Source organism: Canis lupus, chromosome X (genome assembly GCF_048164855.1).
Source record: "Canis lupus baileyi chromosome X, mCanLup2.hap1, whole genome shotgun sequence".
NCBI lineage: Eukaryota > Metazoa > Chordata > Mammalia > Carnivora > Canidae > Canis > Canis lupus.
In genome coordinates this window covers 84,430,729-84,456,365 of record NC_132876.1, presented here as the reverse complement: position 1 = coordinate 84,456,365, position 25,637 = coordinate 84,430,729, and the positions used below count along the sequence as shown (strand labels likewise).

Genomic DNA, 25,637 nt, shown 5'->3' with positions numbered 1-25,637 from the left:
AAACATGGCAGCCTACTTCGTCAAAGCGAACAAGGGGAAAATCTTTTGTTCCAACCTGCTAAGACTGAATCTTTTTTTTTTAAGACTGAATCTTGTACAGCATAACATCAGCAGTGAAATGACATCCCATCCCATTTGCCACATAACATAACCTAATTAAGGAAATGACATCCCATCATATTTGACATATTCTGTTAGCAAGGCACAGGTTCCACCTGCCCTCACACACAAGGTGGGACAGGGTGCATTGCTTTAGGGTGTCCGCCAGAGAGAGCATTTCTCCCTTTCTCAGAGGTCACTTTTCATTTCCATCTTTTGCTTGAGATCTTTCTGGGCACAGTAAAATATCAGAGTATGTTTATATGTCTCTGTTTCATGCAGAAAAACTTAGGGAATAAAATGCACATAAACAGGAACAGAACAGATTCCCCATCTATCCAGAGGAGGTTTTGACCATAGAATGGTGAGAAAGAAACTTTGCTGCTTTTCCATTTAGGACAGCCAGTCCTAGAGCACAAAGTAACTCGGTAGTTTTGGATCTTAAGTCCTGATGCCTCCAGTTCAGTGAGAATGCAGTCTTTTGTTGCAGGGGATAGGGGATCTGGGCTACTGGAAGCAAATTTATTAATTTATATTTCACTTTCTGTTATAAAAGAGAGAACCTGATATTGTAGGGAAAAACTAGCTTTGACATTAGAAGAGAATGATTCCATGTTTGCCTTGCTGGTTTATTTCATCTCTGAAATAATTTATTTTGTCATTATAACATGGACATTATCACAACTACCTCTCATAGCTACCATTTATTGAAATTTATGTGCCAAGAGCTTTATGCTAGATAAACTGATCACTTCCCAAATTTAGCAATTCCAAGAATCTCCTTGGGTGCTTCTTTCATTAAAAAAATTTTTAATAGAAAAATTTTTAATACTGTCAGTTGCACTCATGTACATTTATTATATACTTGAGCAGACTCCCTGCTCAAGTTAATTTAATGTATGGCTCAAATTGTTTCATAAATCAGTGAAATCATCTCTTATTTTCTCTTCAATTCCATTGATTTTTGTTCTCATTTTCTTTTTTCTTGCTTTAGGTTTACTTTGTTCTTTTTCTAGATTCTTGAGGTAGATGCTTAGGCTATTTGAGACTTTACCTCCCCCCCCCTTTTGTAATGTAAGAATTTTAGTTCTATAAATTTCCCTTTATTTTTTAAAAGTATTTATTTGCTTGAGAGAGAGAAAGAGCGCAAGCAGTGGGGAGGGACAGAGGGAAAGGGAGAAGCAGACTCCCTGCTCAGCAGGGAGACTGATGTGGAGCGTGATCTCAGGACCCCGAGATCATGGCCTGAGCCAAAGGCAGATGCTTAACCAACTGAGCCACCCAGGCACTCCTATAAATTTCCCTTTAAACACTTCTTTAGCTGCATCCCATTAATTTTGGGATTAGTCTAGGTAAGGATAAGTCTGTTGTTTTCATTTTTACCTAGTTCAGTGTATTTTTTATTTTTCTTAAGACTTCCTCTTTGCCCGTGGCTTATTTAGAAGTAAGTTGTTTAGTTTCCAAACATTTGGAGACTTGCCTGCCATCTTTCTGTTATTGATTTCTAGTTTGAGTCCAGTTTTGATGAAGAACATAATCTGCACGATTTCACTTATTTTACATTTGTCAAGGTTTGTTTTATGACTAAGGATATTATTTATCATGGTAAATGTTTCATTTCATGGGTACTTGCAAAGACTGTATATTGTACTGTTGTTGGCTCCTACTGGTTGACAATACTCTTTTGTATCCTCACATATATTTTGCCTAGTAGTTTTATCAGTTGTTTAGAGAGGGCTATAGAAGTCTTCAGCTGTGATTATGGATTTGTGTATTTCTCCTCTCAGTTCTGTCAGTTTTGCTTTATATATTTTGAAACTCTTGTTAGGTGCATATATATTTAGGATTGCTATATGTTGGTGAATTTAGCATCATTTAATGTCCCTTTTTGTCTTTGATAATTTTGTTTGCTCTGGAGTCTGCAACTATCTAATATAAATATAGTTCCTGGCTTTCTTTTGAAAGTGTATATTTTTCCATCCTTTTACTTATATATATGATTATATTTGAAGTGAGTTTCTTATAGATGATACATAGTTAGGTCATTTTCTTAAAAATATTTATTTGTTTATTTGAGAGAGAGAGAAAGAAAGAAAGCACAAGCTGGGGGATGGGCTAAAGGAGAGGGAGAGAAAGAATCTTAAGCAGACTCCCTGCTCAGCACAGAGCCCAATGCGGGGCTCAATCTCATGACCCTGAGATCATGACCTAAGCTTAAATCAAGAGTTGGAAGCTTAACTCACTGAGCCCCCTGGGCACCCCTAGTTGGGTCATTTTTTTAAATCCACTCTTTCAGTCTCTTTTAATTGAAATATTTAAGCCACTTATAGTTAATGTAACTTTTGGTATGATTTCGTTTAAGTCTGCCATTTTGCTGTTTGTTTTCTATTCTCTCTGGTTTTTTGTTTCTGTGTTTTATTTTCTGTCTTCCTGTAGATTACTCGAACATTTTTTTGAATCCCATATTGACTTTTCTGTAGTGCTTTGAGTGTATATCTTTGTGTAGATTTTTAGTGGTTGCTCTTGGGAAGCAACCTTAAGAAAGGAGGACTTTTTTAGTGTGGTCTCTACATTTTATCACTTCAAGTGAAATATAGAAACCTTAACCACTGGGGCACCTGGCTGGCTCAGTCAGTAGAGCCTGTGACTCTTAATCTCAGGGTCATGTGTGTTCAAGTCCCATGTTGTGTGTGAAGCCTACTTAAAAATAAAAGGAAAAGGAAAGAAACCTTACCATCTAGGTTCATTTATCCGTTCCCCCACCACCACCTTTATAATATAATTTTCTTAAATATTCTCTCTACACACTTTGAGAACTGTACTAGACAATGTTATAATTTTTGCTTTAACCAATAAACATTATTTTTAAATTCAAGAAGATAGTTTATTATATTTACCCATATTTTTCACTCTTGTTCTTCCTTTATTCCTGATGTCCCAACTTTCCTTTTGTTCATTTCCTTTCTGTTTGAAGAACTTCTTTTAGCCATTATTTTAGGGTAAGTCTGCTGGTGACCAGTTCTCTTAGTCTTCTTTCATTTGAGAATATCTTGGTTTCACCTTCATTCCTGAAGGATATTTTTACCTGATACAGAATTCTGGTTTAACAGTACTTTTCTTTCTGTACTTGGCAAATGTGCTACTTTCTTCTGGCCTCCACAAGTTTCTGGTGAGAAATCTGCTCTCATTCAAATAGTTGCTCCCCTGTAGGTAATCAGTCATTTGTTTTCCATTTGCTTTAAAGATTTTTCTTTGTCTTTATTCCCAAAGTTTGATTATGATGTGCCTGGGCATGGATTTCTTTTGGTTCATCCTATTGTTCTTGAATCTAGGTTTATATCTTCTACCAATTTAGGGAAATTTTCAGCCACTATTTCTTCATCTATTTTTTCAACTCTACCTTCTTTCTCCTCTTCTTTTGGGACTTAAATTGCATAAATGTTAGATCTTTTGTTATTTCCCCCAGGTTCCTCAGACTCTTCTCTTTTTTCAGTATATAATGTTTCTTTTGATCAGATTGGGTAATCTCTCTTGTTCAGATTCTTTTTATTCTATTAATTCCATTCTTCTATTGAATCTATCCCCGCCATGAGTTTGTTATTTCAGTTATTGTATTCCATTTCAAATTTTTTATTTGGTTATTTTTTTACATCCTCTATTCTCTGATGAAACTTTCAATTTGTAATTTCTTATTGAAGCATTTTTATGATGGCTGCTTTAAATTTCTTATCAAGACGATTCCAATATCTGTGTCATCTCAGTGTTGGTGTTATTGATTGTCTCTTCTCATTCCCAGTTCTTAGTATGATGAGTGATTTTCTGTTGTATTTGGTATTATATTATCAGACAGTAAGTCTTATTTAAATCTATTTTAGCAGGCCTCTGTTGTAGCTAGGCCAGTGGGGGAAGTAGGATGCTGACTCCATACCAACATTTGCAGAATTCCTAGGCTTCCCATCTTACTTCTGTTAGTTTCTAGGAAAGTGGTTCTGTGATCTCTCTGGGACAAGGGAGGAGTGTTTCCCTACTACTTTAGAGGAAATCCCCACCCTATTACCTCTACTGATAGCAGAGTGGTAGAGGTAAGGGGTACTGCATTACTGATGGCTGATGGTGACAGTCCAGGCTCCTACCCAGTCTCTGATGATACCACATTAAAGAGGAGGGGTACTTTGTTATTGTTGGGTGGGAGTGGATGTCAGGGCCTCTACAGTGATGTCCACTGATGCCACAACAATTGCCCTTTTCAAAAAAAGAAAACATTTTATACACCTTTTATGAATTATATTTCTTACACTCTATAGTTCATCTATTTAAAATGTATAATTCAGTAGGTTTTAGTCTAGTCATAAGAGTTGTATGACCATTACCACAGTCTAAATTTAGAACATTTTCATCACCCCAGAAAGAAACTCCTTACCCATTAGCAGTTATTCCCTAATTCCCCTACTCCCAGCCCCTGGCAACTACTAATCTAATTTCCGTCTCTATGGATTTGCCTGTTCTGGACAGTTCATATAAATGGAATCATACAATATGCAGCCTTTTGTGTCTGGCTTCTTAAACTTAGCATAATGTTTTCAGGGTTCATCCATGTTGTGGCATGTACCAGTAGTTCATTTCTTTTAATGACTGAATGATACTCCATTGTATGGATATTTCACATTTTGTTTATCCATTCATTAATTAATGGACATTTGGGTTGTCTCCATCTTTGGAGTATTATGAATAATGCTACTATGAACATTCATTTACAAGTTTTTATGTGGACATATGTTTTCAGTTTTGAGTTTACACCTAGATGGGGAATTGCTGAGTCTGTAGTAATTCTAGTTAACCATCTGAGGAAATGCCAGACTGTTTTCCAAAGGGACTTCAACAGTTTACACTGCCACCACCAGTGTCAGAGAGTGTTTAAAATGTGTTACTGCTGTGGACACCAAAGACTTCCTTCTAATTCTTCTGGTGACCTTGTTTTTGTCTCCTATCTTGGATTAGAGTCTTCCCTTTGTGCTTGTCCTTGGAGAGAGAGACTGTCCTTTGCAGCTCTCCCAGTATAAGCCACTGTTATCACTGGAGGCTTTAGCATGTAGTAGAGTATTGGGGAAAGACATTGTTCTCTAACCTTCCAATTACATCTCAGTCTCTGAAATGTGTAGTGGTCCTGTTTGTGGGGGTGAGATGGGGGAAGTGAACTTGAGGGGTAGAGCTTTTTCTGCCCTTGCCTCCTATTCCACTATCTGCCTGTAGCTGATATCTTCCAATATTCTCAGTCTCTGTCCTTAAGGTTCTCCCTTCTCTAGATTAAGGCTTTTTTTCCCCTGTGTAACATGGAGAGGCTGAGCTTGGGTGCTTTGCCTTTTTCCCCAGCACTAGTGAAATTACACCAGTGCCCTCACCTGATAGCCTTCCCCTGTAGGTGAAACTTTTTGTTCAGTAAGGGAGCCAGGACACAAAGCACCAGTGACCCAGACAGCACCCACCACTGGGAGAGCTTTCTCCAGGTTTTCCACCATCTTTCCTATGAGAGCCTAGTTGAGTCTCTAGAGGAAAAGCTTACAAGAGGGTTGGAACCCCTATTACTATAGCCCCCAGGAACTTCATTCTCTCTTGGTTGTCCTCACTTTGCCCCCAGCAATTTGTCAAATTTTCTGGGTTAAATGTTCCTGCTGTGGCTTCTGTCCCAGGTAAGCAAATGTTCCTGTCTTATGTCTCCCTGCAGGCATGTTTGTCCTTCCTTATATTGGCCATTTGTCCTGCAACTCATTTCTCTAATGGGTTTATGAAAAAATTGTTAATTTGCTGCCTGTCTTTCCTTTTTCTTCCTGTAAAGATGGGAGTTTCTTTTTTCTGACTGAAGCCTTATGTTTGTAATGAGAGTTTGTCATTGAAATGCAGTATAAATGATTGTTTTCACTGGGGCTTAATCCGCTGCATTAATAGATACATATTTTCTTTGATGTTTAGTGCTTCAGTGGGATTCCTGTGCATGCCTACCCCTGATTTATCCTCTAGAGAAGAGTTTCCTAGGGGTGTGTGAATTCCACGTATGTTTCAAGGGCTCTGGTAGCTTCTGCAAATTGTATACAGGCTTTTTTTTAAGATTTTATTTATTTATTTATTATTTATTTATTTATTCATGAGAGACAGAGAGAGAGAGAGAGAGAGGCAGAGACACAGGCAGAGGGAGAAGCAGGCTCCATGCAGGGAGCCTGACGTGGGACTCGATCCCAGGTCTCCAGAATCAGGCCCTAGGCTGAAGGCAGCACTAACCCGCTCAGCCACCCGGGCTGCCCTATACAGACTTTTTTAATGAATATTTTATTTATTTATTCATGAGACACAGAGAGAGAGGGAGGCAGAGACATAGGCAGAGGGAGAAGCAGGCTCCTCTCGGGGAGCCTGATGTGGGACTCAATCCCTAGACCTGGGATCATGCCCTGAGCTGAAGACATGCTCAACCACTGAGCCACTCAGGTGTCCCTGTATACAGGCTTTTAAGGGTTTGTCTTTAATGTGTTTTTGTGTGTATGTGTATGTTAGTAGCCTTCATCTGATTCTCAAAAGGGCCCATACTCTTAAAGATGTTTCTATAAAGTCAGTTACCCTAGGAAAAGCACATGGTACTAGATGACTAATTTGAATGTATTAAAAAGTCTTCTATTCTTTCTCAAAAGCCAGGATGTTATCACATATATTAGTCCAACTGGTCTATAAAACATAACCTATCTTAAAGGATTGATGGCATATCATCTGTAGTTCCATAGTTTCATTTATTACGTCCAAGACTTTCTTAGCAACAGAGTGAAAGCTCACATATTTTAACTCAGCAGAGAACACTGCAATACCTTCACATAGAGCCTGTTTATGTCACTTTACCTGTATTTCCAACATGCTTGATTATTTGGTTTTCTGACCTACAGGAGATAAAAACTACCAAGCTTGCAAGTGCACACTTACTGTACAAAAAAGGGATAGTGAGGAAAAAAAGAAAGAAAAAAAAGGGAATAGTGAGGGATGGGAGAAAAATTTGCAAAGTAAACCTCAGATGTCATCTCTTGTGTGAAAATTGCCCAGATCTCCCAACTCAGACTCAATTGCTCACCCTCCTCCATCACCAGGGATGTATACTCTGTTGGGTAGTAGGGAAGCGGAGTAATCAAACCTGCCTAAGCTACCCAGAAGTACATTGCTTTGTGGTAATTAATGTTTCAGTTGATGTCAACCCAAAGCCATCAAAAATGCCCTGTTTGTTCTTTGTAAGAAAACTGAGAATTATTTTAAGCTATTTGAAAAATATTTCTGTGAAAAAAATATTTACATGACTTTAAAGTTTTAAACTTAAAAAATGAATAAGCTTTGCTCCATTGGAAAATTAACCTGGGACACAGTGTCTTTTAATAATACTGGGTACCTTTGTCATCATATAAGAACAAACTTGTATTCTTTGTTAGGTTTTCTTTGCCTAAGTGGTTGATTCTTTTAGATAACCTGAACATCCTTTTTTTTACCTTAAGATTGTATAATTCTAAGAAAATCACACTTAATTCCTTTTAATTAAATATAGTTACCATATTTGCAGCTGTTTTTTGTGCTGTTGGAGTGACATATATGTGGTCATTTATGTATAGTTTCATAGTTAAGTGACTATGATTCAAAACTAACCCGTTTCTCTGCTACATTCACATGGACCAGACAGTTTCCCCCTTTGTATCATATAGGAAGTAAATGTTTTGACTTTTCCTCTAAAAAATGTCACAGAAGTGTTCAGACTAGCCTTGCTTTAAGAAACTGCCCACTGAGAAATGTTAATAAGAGCAGTAAAAGCCAGAGCTGTCCATGAAGGACATTTTCATTCTGTGGCTCTGGCAGGTTAAACATTGATATTCTAAGTATATTCATAGTGAGGCCTCCTTTGTTTCTGCATGCATCTGAGGGCCAAGATGTACATGCAATGTTGGACTTGGCATAGCTTCTGGGCAGTATGTTAGCCTGTGAATCCCTTCTTTGACCATAAACGAGCAGATATCTGGTAAGTACAAAGCTTTTTTGTTTCAGGAACTTTTGGGGAAACTACTAGTGCATATAAAATAGGCAGACAACTAAGAACTTGTAAAACTTCTCAACTTCATTAGCTAGGTCAATGTCAACATCTAGATCCTTCCTTCATTCATAATCTTTAATTTAGCATCAAATGCTATGTTTTACTTTATGAAGTTTCTTTGTTACCTTGTGGCCTATAGAGTGTTGGGTAGAGTTTTTGATGGGCCTGTTGCTTGGGAATCCTATCTTTGGGAGCATAACCATGCATGTTTTAGTTGAGCCATGAACTCACATCTCCTTTATCCCATCAACAATTACTTTTATGGACTAGATAAATAAGAGAACTCGGCTGTATACTTCTTTCTGCTTTTAGAAGTAAACTAGACTATGATGATGATAATAAAATAATAACCACAGCTAAAATTTATTTAGCAATTACCATGAGCCTAATACCACTCTAAGCCCTTTACATAAATTCAGCCATATAATTCTTATAACAACCCATGTGAGGTGTGATTATTATCTCCATTTTATGGATGAGTAAACTGAGACACAATTTAAATAATTTGTCCCAAATTAGTTGGTGAAATCAGTAGACCAATTCAGGTAGTCTGTCCCTGAGCCCATATTCTTTTTTTAAGGATTTTTTAAAAAGATTTTATTTATTTATTTGAGAGAGTGAGCAAGAGAGAGAGAGTGACTCACAAGCAAGGGGACAGGAAGAGGGAGAAGCAGACTCCCCCACTGAGCAAGTAGCCCAATGCAGGCCTTGATCCCAGAACCCCAAGATCATGACCTGAGCTGAAGGCAGATGCTTAACCAACTGAGCCACCCAGGTGCCCCTCTTTAAAGATTTTTAATTTCATTTTTGACTGTATAAATATTTGCCTGCTTCAAACATCCAACTATGAGACAAAATACATTCAGAAAGTTCTAGCTTTGGTCTTTTTCTCCCTCACTCCCAGAGATAGCCATTTTTTTTAAAAGCTTTTGGTTTATACTTTTATTGTTTCTTTATGAAAATATATACAAATACGTGCATATGTGTATGCTGTCGTATGTGTATACAACTCACATCTCTCTACCCAGGGTACACTAAAACTAGTTTGTTTGCCTGTATTCATTTAAAAAAAAAAACAAATTCCTTTTCTTATCAAAAGCAGATCCATGAGACCATTTTGGTAAATATATTTCATATCACTTTGCAGATATCTGCCTAAGTACTGAACTTACATTCCTATCCCTTCTTCAGCATTTTATGTTCTGCCTCATGCTTGGGATGTTTCTACAGCAAGATAAAGCAGACTCTTGCACTCTGCCTTGAGTAAAAATGCTTCTCTAGAAACCTTGGATCTGATGCTATTTAATCTGACTAGCTGGTAAAATTGAAATCAGGCTTATCCTATAAGTCTGCTATTTTTTCTAAAGATGGAAGAAAAATTATAATAGTCATTAGATTTAGCCTTCATTTGCTTAAGAAAAATAGATCTGAACTGATTGGTGTTCTTGAAGCCTGAGGTTTCCCAGACTTCACAGAATGTCTGTTCCCTGGAGGTTTGGTATTTCTGAAGCCATGGACAAGGGCCAGATTTCACTGGCTTCTGCTTTTGTATCTCTTTGTCTAGAGTCTTCAAGTTACTTTTCTGTTTGGTAAACATGTGTATTAGTTTCCTAGGGCTGCTGTAACAAATTACCACAAACTGGGTGGCTTAAAACAACCGGAATTTATTTTCTCACAGTTCTGGAGGCCAGAAGTCCGCAATTGGCCAGGCTGTGCTCCCTCCAGAGACTTTAAGGGAGATTCCATCCTTTTCCACTTCCAGGTTCTGATAACTTTCAGCATTTATTGATTTGTGGATCAATAAATCACTCCAATCTCTTAACTCCATGGTCACATTGCCTCCTTTTCTGTCTTAAATCTCTCTCTGCCTTTCTCTTATAAGGATACTTGTCATTGGATTTAGGGACCACCCAGGTGTTCTAGGAAGGTCTCTTCATCTCAGAATCCTTAAATTATTTATATCTGCAAAGATCCCTTTTCCAAATCAAGTAACAGTCACAGATTCCAGAAATTAGGATGCAGACATATCTTGGGGCGGGGCGGCACCATTCAACCTACTACAATATGTTTCCAGGCTACTTAGGAAACTATACAGAACAGATTTTCATAAGCAGTTACATCAAATATAAAGACATGACTTGGAAAAAAAAAAAGACATGGCTTGAGCTATATGAGATGGTGTGAGATTATTAAGCCCTAAGCATGGTTTGCAGTCATTTATTTTATGAAGTGTATCACATGGAAGATAATGAAATATTTTAGGAGGTTGAAAATACTTAGCTCTAATATTCTTTCCAGATCTAAGTTAGGATTTCCCGGGGATCCCTGGGTGGCTCAGTGGTTTAGCGCCTGCCTTTGGCCCAGGCCATGATCCTGGAGACCCGGGATCGAGTCCCGCGTCGGGCTCCCTGCATGAAGCCTGCTCCTCCCTCTGCCTATGTCTCTGCCCCTCTCTCTTTCTCTGTGTCTCTCATGAATAAATAAATAAAATCTTAAAAAAAAAAAAAGAAATGGATCAGTGTTCAGGAAAATGGTGACTGAGTTTTCTCCCCCTAGCCATCCAGAACACTGAGTTCTATGCAAAACATGTTAAATGGATATGACTGATCTTCTCTTCCTCTCCTTGTACAAAGCATTATGTAATAAACCACCAGGTTTTTTTTCCATAGACTGCTTTCTCCCTGCACAGTGCCCAATTAACTTTAATTGGCTAGGATTCTTGGTAAGGAAGTCATTTTGTTGCCACCTGGCCACCAGCATGTTTAAGGTTGGTTTCCTTCTCTACTTTGCTCAGATCATATTAATTCTTAATCTTCCCTAAGTGAAAGCATCAGGCATTTGCAGAGTTGTCCCTGCAAAGTAGCAAATGGAATGAGTCTTTATTCATTTAAGTGGCATCATTTGATTATGTGATAGTTCAGTCCTATGCTCTGAAATGTTGTCAGTTTAAACAGAACGGCACCAGTGGAGAATTAACTGCTTTATTGGATCACGCTTTGTGCCTCTACTTTCATGTTACACATAATTTGAACATGTTTCTCCTCAGAGAACCTTTATTAGCATTAAAGCCTAAAATGTTTGATTGATAGCATTTTTTCCTTTGATCTTCCAGAAATGTGGAAGTGTTTATCTTCAGCTTGCCAGTGGATGGTTGATTTTTTTCCAAACTAGAAATTAGTAGATGAGGTATAGACCAGTGTATGTATACTTCTATGTGAAAGTGTATTCCCTCATTGCTTAGACTTCACCTGGGCCTTCATCACTGACATCGTTGCTGGGTTAGCTTAAGACCTCATGGCATACTTTTTTCTGTTGCTGAAAAAATGCAGAATCATAAAGCTTAGACTTCCATAGTCATTTAAATCATGTATCCAGGCTGGTGGAGCATATTTCTGTGCCCCTTAGTCACGCAGGGACATTTTCAGCCAGAGGATAACAATACATCAAACTTGGCACACCTGGGTGGCTCAGTCGGTCAAGTGTCTACCTTGGGCTCTGGTCATCATCCTGGGGTTCTGGGATTGAGTCCCACATCGGGCTCCTCGCTCAACAGGGAGTCCACTTCTCCCTCTCCCTCTGCCTGCCACTCTCCCTACTTATGCATGCACGTGCTCTCTCTTTCTCTCTCTGTTAAATAAGTAAAATCTTCAAAAAAAAAAAAAGAACAAAAATAGTACAGCAAACTTTAGATGGATCCTAGTTCCCATATTGTCAGTGCCTAATTGTGCTTAGGATGCAGAAAATGAACTATGGGAATCTCTTTGTTTCCCCAAGTCCAAGTTGTAGCTGTACTCCTATCATCATCCTCTACCTCTGGCCTTCGAACTTTTCACACAGCTAGGGCTTCCTTGCTAGGGGTAGGGTTAAAGCTTGCACTGGGGTCCTCTTGGCTGCCACAGTAGACATTTCATTTCTATCCTTCTCACCCCCGAGGAATTCACTGAGAGCAATAAAAACTGATAAACCAGATTAGATCATAAGAGGTTAAAAAAGAAAATAAAGGACATTTTTTAAAGATCTAAGTACAAAGATGACAAATAGAATAAAACTATAAACCTTCTTAAATACAAAAAATGTAATTAAAAGAGCAAAGAATACACTAATAAAGATGCATAAGGATTTATAACATAATACATATAATTATCAAATATGACAGTTGAGCCCATATATCTGAGACATATTAGTATGTCTTTATTTTATTTTTTAAAGTATTTTATGTATTTATGCATGAGAGACATAGAGAGGGAGGCAGAGGAAGAAGCAGGCTCCATGCAGGGAGCCAGACGTGGGACTCATCCCAGGTCTCCAGGATCATGCCCCGGGTGGAAGGCGGCGCTAAACCACTGAGCCACCAGGACTGCCCTAGTATGTCTTTTTAAAGAAAAAAATTTTATGGTTCACAAAACAAAACACAACTGTATGCTGTATACAAGAATATACCTAAAACGCCTGTTCAGAAAGGCTAAAAATAGAGATGGACAAAGGTATGCCAGGTAAATGGTAGGAGGAGGAGTGAGCCTGATCTCAGACAAAGTAGAAATCAAGCCCCCCCAAAACAAAGAAGCCTTTTTAATTTTTTTAAAGATTTTATTTTTTCATGAGAAAGAGAGAGAGGCCCAGAGACACAGGCAGAGGGAGAAGCAGGCTCCCTCTGGGGAGCCGGATACGGGAATCGATCCCAGGATCATGACCTGAACTGAAGACAGATGATCAACCTGAGCCACCCAGGTACCCCAAAAAGCCTTTTTAATGCTAAACGCTACAATTCACTGTGAAGTTGTAATACTTAGGAGTAATTATACACTGAATAACACAGCAACCACCTTTATGGAGCAAAAACTGTGGAAGAGTCAAGGAGAAGTAGATAGAAACACACTAATCATAGTAGGCTTTCATACAGATTAAGTGAACAAAAAAGTGAGGAGGTAGAAGATATAACTTAAGCAGTAAGGTACAGATGATGAATATATATCTAACTTGAAACCTTGATATTGGAAATAATAGAGGATATATCTTCTCAGGGTCTATGGTACACAAAATATCAAATATTAAGTCACAAGGAAAACAGTAATTTCCATTATTACATGGACATAATATAAACAATACTCTGATCACAATGCAGTAAAACCAGAAATTGCTAATAAAAACAAAAAGGTCCTTTCCTATGGAAATTTTAAAACCTTGTATTAACTCTTGGGTGAAAGGAGAAAAATACAAACTGAAATCATAGATTTTTTAAACCAATGACAGTTTAAAACAACCCATCTCAGATGTTTGCTCTATATCTTAAATTATGTGATAAGAAAAAGGAGGCAAGCATTGTTCGTTCCACCTACTCTTAATAAATTTTCTTATAAAAATTACTTTAAGTCTCAATGTTTCTAATGTTTATAGTATATTAAAATATTATATTTTTCATTTTTATACACTTAGAGCCAACAATAAGAATTTCTAGTATTTTGACCAAAATGTTTAAAGGTCATAGAAGTCATAATTTTCCCCATTAATTATTAGGATTGCTTTTCACAGTTTCCATATGCACTATCATTTCTGTGGTCTCACACTTCTGTGCAAAGTAGAACTGCCTACACTTTGTAAGCCTCTGCAGAAATAAATTTGAAATACTGGATAACATAGATAACTTCCTATGGAAATACAGGTTACCAAAATTGACTCCATTAGAGGTAGAATGCTTAAAGTGATCAATTTCCAAAGAAGTAGAGAAAATAAAGCAACTACCCCACGATGAAAGCACCAAATCCGGATGGTTTCCTAGGGACCAGAAAGTCCCAATAATTCTCAGGTTTTTCTACAGCATTGTAACAGAAGGAAAATGTTCTAATTCTTTTTGTGAGGCATGCATAACTCTGATAACCTAAACCTAAAAGGCAAAGACAATTTATAAAAAAAAGGAAAGAAAGTTAAGATAAATATCACTCATGAATATGATATAAAAATACTAAATAAAATATTAGAAGACAGAATATAATACCATATTTTAAAAATGTATCATGACCAAATGACATTAATTCCAGAATTGCAAGTTTGTTTTGATGTTAAGAAATACAGTATATTATGCTATATGTTGGCAAATTGAACTCCAATAAAAAAAAGAAACACGGTATAATCATACAGCATATTATATCTAAGGAAAATAATTATATAATTATTCTCATATATGCAGAAGAAATCTTTAACAAAATTCAGTACCCAGGCATTCAAAAACATTCAAGAATAAAGAGGAACTGTGAGATAATTTAACATAGATACTATATATATACCATAGTCCTCAACCTAGTATCTTAATGAACACTGGAGTCATTTCCCCAGATTTTAGGAAGAAAGCAGAAAGATCCACTATCCCCATTACTATTCCAAATATTAGTACAGTATTTTGCCAATGCAGTTAAATAAGAGGAACCAATTAGAGACCTAAGACTAGGTAAAGAAGATATGAAACTGTATGCAGATGATATGATAATATATCTAGAAAACCATAGGAAAAGCAATGATAAAACTAACTCAAGCAATAAAAGAATTCAGTAACGTAGCAGGATATGAAGTTAACGTATAAAATCAATAGTTTTTATAAGCAGTTAGAGGATATAAACATGCCTGGGGCATGTTGTGATGTAGGAAATTCAGGAAATATTCAAAAACAGATGGGATGTGTTCAAAGACCACAGGCGCTAGCCAACCCAAAAGAGCTCCCAACGATCAAAGGTGGAACAATTTGAGCAACAACAGCAACAACAAAAAAAATAATACTGGATTTTAACCCAAAGAATAAGCTATATATCCATGAGTCTATAAGGATATAACTAAATAGTTGAATAAAACAAGTAAGAGGGAAGAAGGACAGATCTTTCTTTCAGAGGAATTCCAATTAATAAGTGTAGAAGGACTGAGGGAAATAGAAAATCACCATTAGAATACCACAGTAATAATTCTTTCAGGCAAGATATCCACCAGTGGATGCTAAAATTAGCTCATGACAGTTTGAGGCAAAACAGGATTTTTTTAATAATCTCAAAGTATCTCCTCAAAGATGTTTATTAATTACAAAGGGAAATACAGAAACCCGCAGGGGAGAAAACCAGCGAAACACACTACCTTAACCAAGCAATCAAGTTTAACATCACCACTGATAGGACATTGGCATTATACGTCCTGATACAATGGAATGAGAAGGACACAGCATCATTTCTAGGGTATTCTTGCCAAAAATGACTAACTTTAATCATGAGAAAACATCAGACAAACCCAAATTGTAGGGATAATCTCTAAAATACATGACCAGTATTCTTCAAAAGTGTCAAGGTCTTCAAAGACAAGGAGAGACTGAGAAACTGTCACAAACTAGAGAATACTAAGAACACATGACAACTAATTGCAATGTGGGATCCTGGATTGAATTCTGGAACAGAAGGATATTACCAGAAAATTAGTAACATTTTAATAGGGTCTGTAGATTAATTCATAGTATTGTAGTAATGTTAATTTTCTGGTTTAGGTCATTGTACTCTGGTTATGTAAGATGTTAACATTAGAAGAAACTATATGGAGGGTATATAGGAGCTCTGTCCTATTTTTGTAACTCTTCCATATGTCTAAAATAATTTCTAAGTAGGGGCAGCTGGGTGGCTCAGTTGGTTAAACATCCCACTCTTGATTTCAGTGTAGGTGGTGATCTCAGGGTTGTGAGATTGAGCCCGTCAGGCTTCATGCTAGGCAGAGATCCTGCTTAAGTTCCTCTCTCTCCCTACCCCCCGCCAAAAAAAAAAAAAAACCATAATTCCTATCAAAATCTCAGAAAGAAAAAAATGAAGATATTAAAATAATTTATAAGTAAATAAAAAATATAGTGATGCCTAAATAAGTAATTAGAAGTTATCAGAGGGTGTTTAAACTGCTTAATTTGAGAGTTAAATAATTGTTTTATACAAACTGTATAAATAAAATCTTTTTTTAAAATTTAAAAAATAAAAAGAGGACATGAAATGGTGTTAGTTGCATAGTGATGGTCTTCTCAAGATGTGTACAATGTCTTCTCAGGTGTTCCGGAAGGACCTCATCAGTGCCATGAAACTTCCAGATTCTCACCATATTAGTCCTGACAGCTATTACGTCTTTGCGGACACATGGAAGGAAGAATGGGAAAAAGGAGTCCAAGTACCAGTCAGTCCAGACACTGTTCCACAGCCTTCCCTCAGGTATTTGCATGTTTGCACCTTTGACTCAGGGCCCAAATGCTCTTACAGTTATCTGTGTGCTGGTTGGGGAGAGATTGCAAGGCTAAATTATACATTCATAATATAAAGTCACATACCATGTTCACCACTTGACATAGATCAGTGGCAGGTGATACCAGGCTAGGATGGGTCTGTAGTCAAGCTCATGGATTTAGGGATCTAATATGTGCTCATTCACAGGGTCAAACTATTTGAGGTCCAATCCGAAATTGTGATAGGTTTTGGAGAGTAAAATTTCCAAGTCTGACTCAACAATCAATAGCATTTACTAGTCTTTGAAGAGAAACAGAGCATTAATTACATAACCTCGTAATAATCCTAGTAATATATAACCCCATGAGAAGTTGCTTTGTTATAAGAGGGACATCATAGTGATAGCATCTGTAAATAAAGGGCCAAAACTTTCAGTTTGTAAAATGCATAAATCCAAATGAAAGGAGATGACTAGAACATCAGGTTGACTGTAAGCACATAACCTTCATTTACAAAGACTTGAGAAGAAAATTTAAGTAGGAGAGGACTTTTCTGCCAGAGGAAGTAATAAGTTCAGCTCCTCAAGAGTAATGATTGGTTTGGAAGCCATTTTTCCTGACTGATCTTTGTGTTCCCGTGCTTTGCACAAAGGCTGGCATGAAATAAAATGCTCAGTATAAGTTTGAGTGAAGGAAGGAAGGAATAGAAGGAACAGCACCAGATGAGGGGGCTGGTGGGACCTGCTGCTTACTATGAGAAATACCTCACTGTACATCTGTCTTTTTCTAGTACATGTTAGATTCTTAAAGGGCAAAGATCACATCTTTGAATTGTATGCCTCTGGCATTGGGTTCTTAGGTCCTAGTCATGCCCCAGAAATACTTGTCAGATCACTTCTAGAAACTGAGCTCAGGCTGTCTACGAGAGACCAATGCTGTTAAGGAAAGTTCCAGTCCTGCTCCACACACTTCCTGAGTCTCACTACCCCCATCATCATCAACACTGTCTCCTACTCCTAAAAATCAGAACAGCATCACGAATGGACACAAGAGTCAGACATTTTCATGTCCTTCTTGTCAGGATTTTTATATACCATAGCATTAACATTGGACACACACACATATGCACACACACAATCATCACAAGTAGAGGAGTGTAAAAATGGGTAAGGTAAGAAAATGTGATAGTGGGCACAATGAAGGCAAATACTGTGTGATTAGGAGAGAAAAGAAAGAAAGACAACAAGATGTGGCTATAAGCTGCCCTAAAAGCAGAGGGACTGTCAAGCAGGAGATTTTCAATACACACTTACTGATATAAGGAGACTAGGGCAAAGGAAGCAAAGAGGAAAATGAGTGGATGTTAGGAAAGAAAATAAATGAAGAACCAAAAGCCAGGGGTTCTTTATAGATAAGAAAAACAAAGATGAAGATAGGAAGGGAAGGGCATAAAAACAAGATTAGGGAATAACCGTAATAACAGTGTCTTCTATTTTAACCACTCGCCTTTCCTATTCTAAAAAAGATTTTTTCACTTTCTCAGCCATGTGATTGAATGAGTGTATTGTAAGTAAACATACATTACAACTAACAGACTTAAAAGTGTCTTTTAAGTCAAACTAGGAAAATGGGAGGTAGGGGAATTTCACTAAGTTCCTTAGTCAAGTTCCAAGTTTGTCACATGATCAGCATGGACTTTTATAAATGTGCAGGTTGCATTTTCTTTTAAGATTTTTAAAATTGAGATATAATTGATACAATTTTTTATCAAGATAGAATTCACATGCCATATAATTCACCCTTTTAAATTGCATGGTGGTTTTTAGTGTATTCACACTTATGCAGCTATCACCACTATGTAAAGCCAGAACATTTTCATTACCCCAGAAAGAAACCCCACATCTGTTAACAGTTACTCCTCATTTTCCCCTTGCTCTGGCTCCTGGCAATCACTGTATTAGTCTGCTAAGGCTGTCATAACAAAATACCACAAACTGGGTGGCTCAAACAACTGAAATGTATTTTCTCACAGTCTGAAGGCTAGAAGTCTAAGATCAAGTTGCCATTAGGGTTGGTGTCCAGTGAAGCCTTTCTTCCTGGCTTGTAGACAGCTAGCTACCTTCTCACTGTGTTCTCACATGGCCTTTCCTCTGTGTGCATGTAGGGGGAGAGATAATGAGACAGAGGGAGAGGGAGGAAGAGGTGGAGATCTGGTGTTTCTTCCTCCTCTTACAAGGACACCAACCCTATCAGATTAGGCCCCCACTCTATGACTTCATTTAACCGCTGTTATCTCCTTATAGGCCCCATCTTCAAATATAATCACACTAGGAGTTAGAACTTCAACATAAAAATATTGGGAGAACACAATTCAGTCTATAACAACCACAAATCTACTTTCTTTCTCTGTGGACTTGCCTATTCTGTATATTTCACATAAACGGAATCATACAATGTGTGGCCCCTGAGCCTGACTTCTTTTACACAGCATAATATTTTCAGAGTTTATCCATGTTGTATGTATCAGTATTTTGTTAACTTTTTATGACCAAATCATATTCCATTGTATGGATATACTGTATTTTCTTAATTTGCTCATCAGTTGATAGATATTTGGATTGTTTCCATGTTTTAGCTATTATGAATAATGCTGCTGTGAACATTCTTGTACAATTTTTTGACTGGATTTATGTTTTCATTTCTCTTGGGTATATACCTAGGAATAGAATTACTGAGTCATATGAGGAGCTGTCAAACTGTTTTCCAGAACATCTGCATTGTTTTACATTCCTACCAGCAATGTATGAGGCTTCCATTTTCTCCATGTCTTCACCAATACTTGTTATTGTTTGTCTTTTTATTATAGTCATCCTAGCAGGTCTGAAGTATATCTCATTGTAGTTTTATTTTTTTAATTTTTTTTTATTTATTTATGATAGTCACACAGAGAGAGAGAGAGAGAGAGAGAGAGGCAGAGACACAGGCAGAGGGAGAAGCAGGCTCCATGCACTGGGAGCCCGACGTGGGATTCGATCCCGGCTCTCCAGGATCGCACCCTGGGCCAAAGGCAGGCACTAAACCGCTGCGCCACCCAGGGATCCCTCTCACTGTAGTTTTAATTTGCATTTGCCTAATGGCTAATGATGTTGAGTATCTTTTTTTCATGAGCTTAGTAGCCATTTGTATATTCTTTTTGAAAGAGAACTTTTCTACTTTATTACAAAGAGAAGAAGACTTTATGTGACTTTTTTCTCTTCCTATGAAACACTACTGTTCAAAGAGCCAAAGTGAATCATCTCAGTTTACTTCTTTATGTTCCATCACATTCACTTTGGAATAGATACCCTCAGCTGCTGCAAATCTGACCTGTTGGTAAACAAGGCAACAAAGTCCCCTGACCAGCAGTTTTGGAATGTTCCATTTTTATGTAATGCATCCATGCATACCCCCTGTATATATTTTCTTTGGAGAAATTATTCAGATATTTCCTCCATTTTAAAAATTGGGTTATTTGTTTTTTTATTATTGGGTTCTAAAAGTTTCTTTTTTAAGATTTTATTTATTTATTCATGAGAGACACAGAGAGAGATAGAGAGAGAGGCAGAGACACAGGCAGAGGGAGAAGCAGGCTCCATGTAGGAAACCCGACATGGGACTCGATCCTGGGTCTCCGGGATCATGCCCTGGGCTGAAGGCAGGCGCCAAACCGCTGAGCCACCCAGGGATCCAAGTTCTAAAAGTTTCTTACACGTTCTGGATACAAGTCACTTACAAGATATATGATTTACAAATATTATCTCTCCTTCTGTGAGCTGTCTTTTCACTTTCTTGGTGGTGTCCTCTGAAGCACAAAAGTTTTTAATTTTGATGAAGTTCGATTTACTTTTTTTCTTTGGTTGCTTATCCTTTTGGTGTCATACCTAGGGAATCATTGCCTAATCCAAGATCTTGAAGTTTTACACCTGTTTTCTCCCAATAATTTTATAGTTTTATCTCTTACACTTGGGTCTTTGATCCATTTGAGTTAATTTTTGTATGTGGTGTGAGGTGTTAGGGTCCAACTTTATCCTTTTACATGTGGATATCCATGTGTCCCTGCTTATTTGTTGACAGCTTCCTTTTTGAAAGTGATGGACACTAAACCCCAACCCCACCCTTGGTTCCATGAGTCCCTTACAAGCCTGGCTGCTGTGGAAGAAAACAGTTCTCGAATCACCAAGACATCCCAGTTGTATTTTTTTAAAATCCCCACTTTCACAAATCTACCAAAGTGAATTTTTAGGGATTTTTTCCTACTTTGAACTGAGATGTTGATTTCTCTACTTACACTTCACTCTGTCTAAATATGTTCATTTTCCCCCCACACTGTATGACAGAACACTGTGTTCCTTTTTTTTGAAGTGCTTTCTTCTTTTTTTAAGATTTTATTTATTTATTCATGAGAGACAGAGAGAGAGAGAGAGAGAGAGATGCAGAGACGCAGGCAGAGGGAGAAGCAGGCTCCGTGCAGGGAGCCTGATGTGGGACTCGATCCCAGGTCTACAGGATCATTCCCTGGGCTGAAGGTGGCGCTAAACCACTGAGCCACCTGGGCTGCCCCTGAAGTGCTTTCTTCTGACATAACTGCCAAATCTAAGCAAATGTAAATGTTTTATAACCAGACCTTACAATAATCATTTTTAAATTTAAAGCTAATATCTTCAGTGATCATGTATTACTTTCATATAAAGAAGAAATGTTATTATTCAGTTGTAAAGATTCTTCCCACCTTCCAAATTTTAAAAATCATAAATCACTGAACATCAAGAGCATGATGATATTCCTTAATTCTATGCTAAAGATTTTTAATAAAGACTCTTTGGGACACCAAAGAGTGGGTGGCTCAGTGGTCGAACATCTGCCTTTGGCTTAGGGCATGATCCTGGGTCCAGGAATCGAGTCCTGCATCAGGCTTCCTGTGAGGAGCTTGCTTCTCCCTGTCTGTGTCTCTGCCTCTCTCTGTGGTCTCTCATGAATAAATAATTTAAGAAAAAGACTCTTAAACAGCAGTTCACAATAGGATATAAACAATACCAGAATGTCAAAAATGTTCTAATACATTATTTTGAATTGGCTCTTCCATGTTAGTTTTGGCAAAATTAAAACCTAATTGCTTAGTTACTTTCTTTTCTACTGGTAGAAATCTCTTCTCTAGAGAAAATATTCTAAAATATAAATCTGTTAGAGAAATTTAAGACTAAATCTAATGCATTACAGTATAGTACTCTCCCACCCCCCATTCCACAGGGGATATGTTCCAAGATCCCTGGTGGATACCTGAAACTGTGGATAGTGCCAACCCCTGTGTATACTATGTTTTTTCCTATACATACACACTATGATAAAGTTTACTTTATAAATTAGGTACAATAAAAGATGAACAATAATTACTAATAAAATGTAACAATTATAACAGTATACTATAATACAAGTTATGTGAATGTGCTCTTTCTCTCTCTCTCAAAATATCTTACTGTACTGTACTCCTCGTGATGATATGAAATGATAAAATGCGTATGTGATGAAACAAAGTGAGGTGAATGACCTGGGCACTGTGACATAACATGCAGCTGCTATTGACTTGGCTGCTATTGATACATAAGAAGAGCATCTGCCTCCAGGCCATGGTTGACTGTGGGTAGCCGAAACCACAGAAAGGGAAACCACAGATAAAGGGGGACTACTGTAGTTATTTATGTTAAAACATACGTGAAAATATTGGGAAATAACTTTACAAATCCTTCTTTGCGTTAGTCAAGATAGGCCATTTACTATAACAAACATCCCCCAAAGTCTCAGCATCTTAACACAGTGAAGGTCCTTCCTGTTTCTTACCCATCTAGTGTAGGTCGGGATGTGAGTCCCCTCTGCCCCATGTGGTCCTTCAGGGACTTGGGCTCTTTTTATGAGTGGCTCCTCTATCGACTAGGTCCATTTCCACTCCCTTCTCTCCCCACAAAATTCTAAATCCAGTCTGCAAGGGAAGACAGACAGCGTGGAGGGTTATAGAGGTAGATTGGCGGGAGGGGGTGGAGTGCTAGGATTTTCTCCAGATTTTCCCCTCTCCTGCATTGTCCTTTCTGCAGTTATCTTGTCTCTATAGTGTAGTTGTGTGTGTGTGTGTGTGTGTGTGTGTGTGTGTGTGTGTGTGGTGATTGAGGGGAGGGATAGACAATGACAGAGCCAGCTTGCACTGTAAGCTACAGCTGTTTAGGTAAGTCTGTTGACTACCACAAGGAATTTTTTGAAAGCAAGTTCAACAAATAAAGATGGTGTTAACTTCATTACATGTTTTTAGGTAAACTATGGGTAGTTTTTCTTACACTAGTCAATAATAAACAAGCGTGGATCAATTTTTGTTTGTTTTAGGTTTTCATTTGTATATTTAAATTAGTTTCTGTTGCAGTAAGGTTCCAAACAGTGCTTCATGTTTGGTTGAAAGGAAGTATGCATTATAATTTGTATGATGGGAAAGTAGTTGATGTATTTACTGTGTGTATGTGTATATTTTTAACATCATAGGTGAATTGTTGACTTATTGTAAAAACAAAAAGGAATCAGAATGTGAAACATTAACCACATAGTGTATATATGCTTATACACATGCACATGTATTTATGTATATATAAATAAGTGGGAATGTTCTATAACTTGCTTTTTTCACTTAATAGTATATCATCAATCACTAATGATACTGAAAGAGGGAGTAACTAGATATTCAGACAGGCCCCTAGTTATCCTTGGAATGTAAACATCGAACTAACTGGACTATTTGTTCACTAACCTCCAGACTCAAATATATAACTACCAATTCAGCACTTCCATTTGGCTGTCCAGTAGGCATCTCAGACTTCAAATGCCCCAAACTGAACTATTGATCGGCCCAAACTGGTCCCACCTGTAGTTTCCCACGTTTAACTGATGGCAAATCCATTCTTCCTGCTGTAACTGTCTTTTCAGTCTTTCAGGCCAAAATTCTTTAAGTCATCTTTGATTCTTCATTGCCTCATACCCCATATTCAGTCTTAAAGGAGAGCTTCTTGGGCCCACTTTCAAAAGATAATCAGATTCCATATAGTAAGTCAAAGGAAGAATGGCCCTGATGATAAATGGGAGCCCAAGCCCACTTCCCACTGCATTGCGCCATTTCATCATGTCTTCCTCACCTCCCCTGCTCATCTTGCCCCATTCTCCTCACAGCTCCTTTCCTGTTCTGTTCCATGCTGCAGCAGCCTCCCATCCTTGCTTTCAATTATGAGAATCAGTAAGAACCACTTTCATACACATATCTTAAAATTCAAAGCATTCCTTTGATGGTTTTCCCATTTACTACTGCCTCCATACCTAGCAGTTCAAGCAACTATGTTATCATACTCATGGATTCTGTGGGTTAGTAATTAACATGGGGCAGAGTGGGAGTGGCTTGTCTCTGCTGTATGATACCTAGGGCCTCATCCAGGAAGACTTGAAATTTGGGGGTAACTCAGTGGCTGGGGGCTAGAGTCGTCCAAAGGCTAATTCACTAACATGTCTGTCACCTGGGCTGGGATGGCATAGACTGTACTTGACTTCACCATGTGTTTTGATCTCCTGACAGCATAAAAATCTCAGCACAGGCAGACTTTTTTTTTTTTTTTAGGCGGACTTTCTTATAGACCTCAGGCATATACACATGTTCCAGCCAAGGAGGTGAAAGCTGTATTCCCTTTTTTTAAATTTATTTATTTATTTATGATAGTCACAGAGAGAGAGAGAGAGAGAGGCAGAGACACAGGCAGAGGGAGAAGCAGGCTCCATGCACTGGGAGCCCAATGTGGGATTCGATCCTGGGTCTCCAGGATCGCGCCCTGGGCCAAAGGCAGGCGCCAAACCGCTGCGCCACCCAGGGATCCCTGTATTCCCTTTTATGACCCAGCCTCGCACTTCTCATATCATCACTTCTGCCATATTCAGTTGGTGGAAGCAGTCACAAGCCTTTCCTGATTCAAGAGGAGAAATATATTTCACCACTTGATAAGAGAGTAGCATAGTCACATTGTGGAAGAGCATGTGAGATTTTGAAAATACCAGCCGTCACCAAAATTATAATTGTCCTTTGTTTCATAGATGAGACATGGAGTTTTGTAGAGAAGGCAGTCAGCCCGGATGGCAAGACTAACAAGGGGAAACTTGAGAAACTACTCCTAGAGACATTATTACAGGGGCTTCCTATTTAGATCGATTTTAAGATATTTATTTCAATCCTTTAAAAAATTCATAATGATATGATATTTGTGCATTTTCTGTGCCGTTCACAAATGATCCTAATCTACTCATTAGGAAATGAAACGTAGTCTCTCCCTGCCAGATATTTAGATCAACCAAAGACATACTGAAGACTCACTGTGCGTAAGATACAGTAGGAGGCCACAGGTCAAGTTAGAGTGGTTACAGCTTCCTTGCCTTGCCTCCTCAGTGTCACAGCAGTGTTCACATGGGCCAGAGGTAGCTGGCCTACCCTGGGAGCAGGTGGATAGGCCTTTTTTCCCATGGAGCTAAGCAGATGTGATTGTGGGTCCTTTTACCGAAGGTCAGTCACCCAGAAGGTTATGACAGCATTCATTAACGCATCCAAATTAAAAACTGTACTTACTAAACATCATGCTAGCAAAATTGCTCATACTTCTGGGCTTGTGAGCTTTTGCTGATTTGATCACTTGGTCTGGTGACCATTTAAAGAATGCCTGTATACCTAGGATATATTGGCCAGAGAAGAAAATGACCCCAGGATAATCCTGGAATTTCCCCCAGCTATAGCAGTGTTATACGTCCTTGAAGATGTTAAAGCTGCGTTTTTTAAAATCCCAAAGTAATATTTCTCACTAATTCTCATAGACCCTCCTCTCTCCTTGTGAGATTTGAATTAACTTCACCTTTTACTCATGCATTTCCTTGCCTTTAGTATTACTGGTTAAGTCTATAATATTTTTACTGTCATAGATTCAGTCCTTAGATTCAAACCTTTATTTCAAGATACACATGAAAAGATGAGTGACATAATTGTCCTCATTATCATTATGAATTTTGCGTTGAAGTGTAATATACACACACAGAAAAGTAACCAGAGCATAACTGTATAACTCAGCGAATTTTCATGAATTGAATACACTTGTTTACCTGCCACCTAGATGG

At 37.9% G+C, this 25,637-nt stretch overlaps 1 protein-coding gene across 4 annotated transcripts in view; it reads left to right on the top strand.

Annotated features, from left to right (window-relative positions):
* Positions 1-25,637, top strand: part of JADE3 (jade family PHD finger 3) — a 137,174-nt gene that overhangs the window by 77,104 nt on the left and 34,433 nt on the right. For 3 of the 4 annotated variants that reach the window (XM_072815721.1, XM_072815720.1, XM_072815722.1), the window contains exon 4: positions 16,259-16,416. In XM_072815721.1, coding sequence (XP_072671822.1) covers positions 16,259-16,416 — 158 coding nt within the window. Of the gene's footprint in view, positions 1-12,809; positions 12,932-16,258; positions 16,417-25,637 lie in introns of all 4 variants that reach the window. The other variant, XM_072815723.1, reaches the window with a different exon arrangement.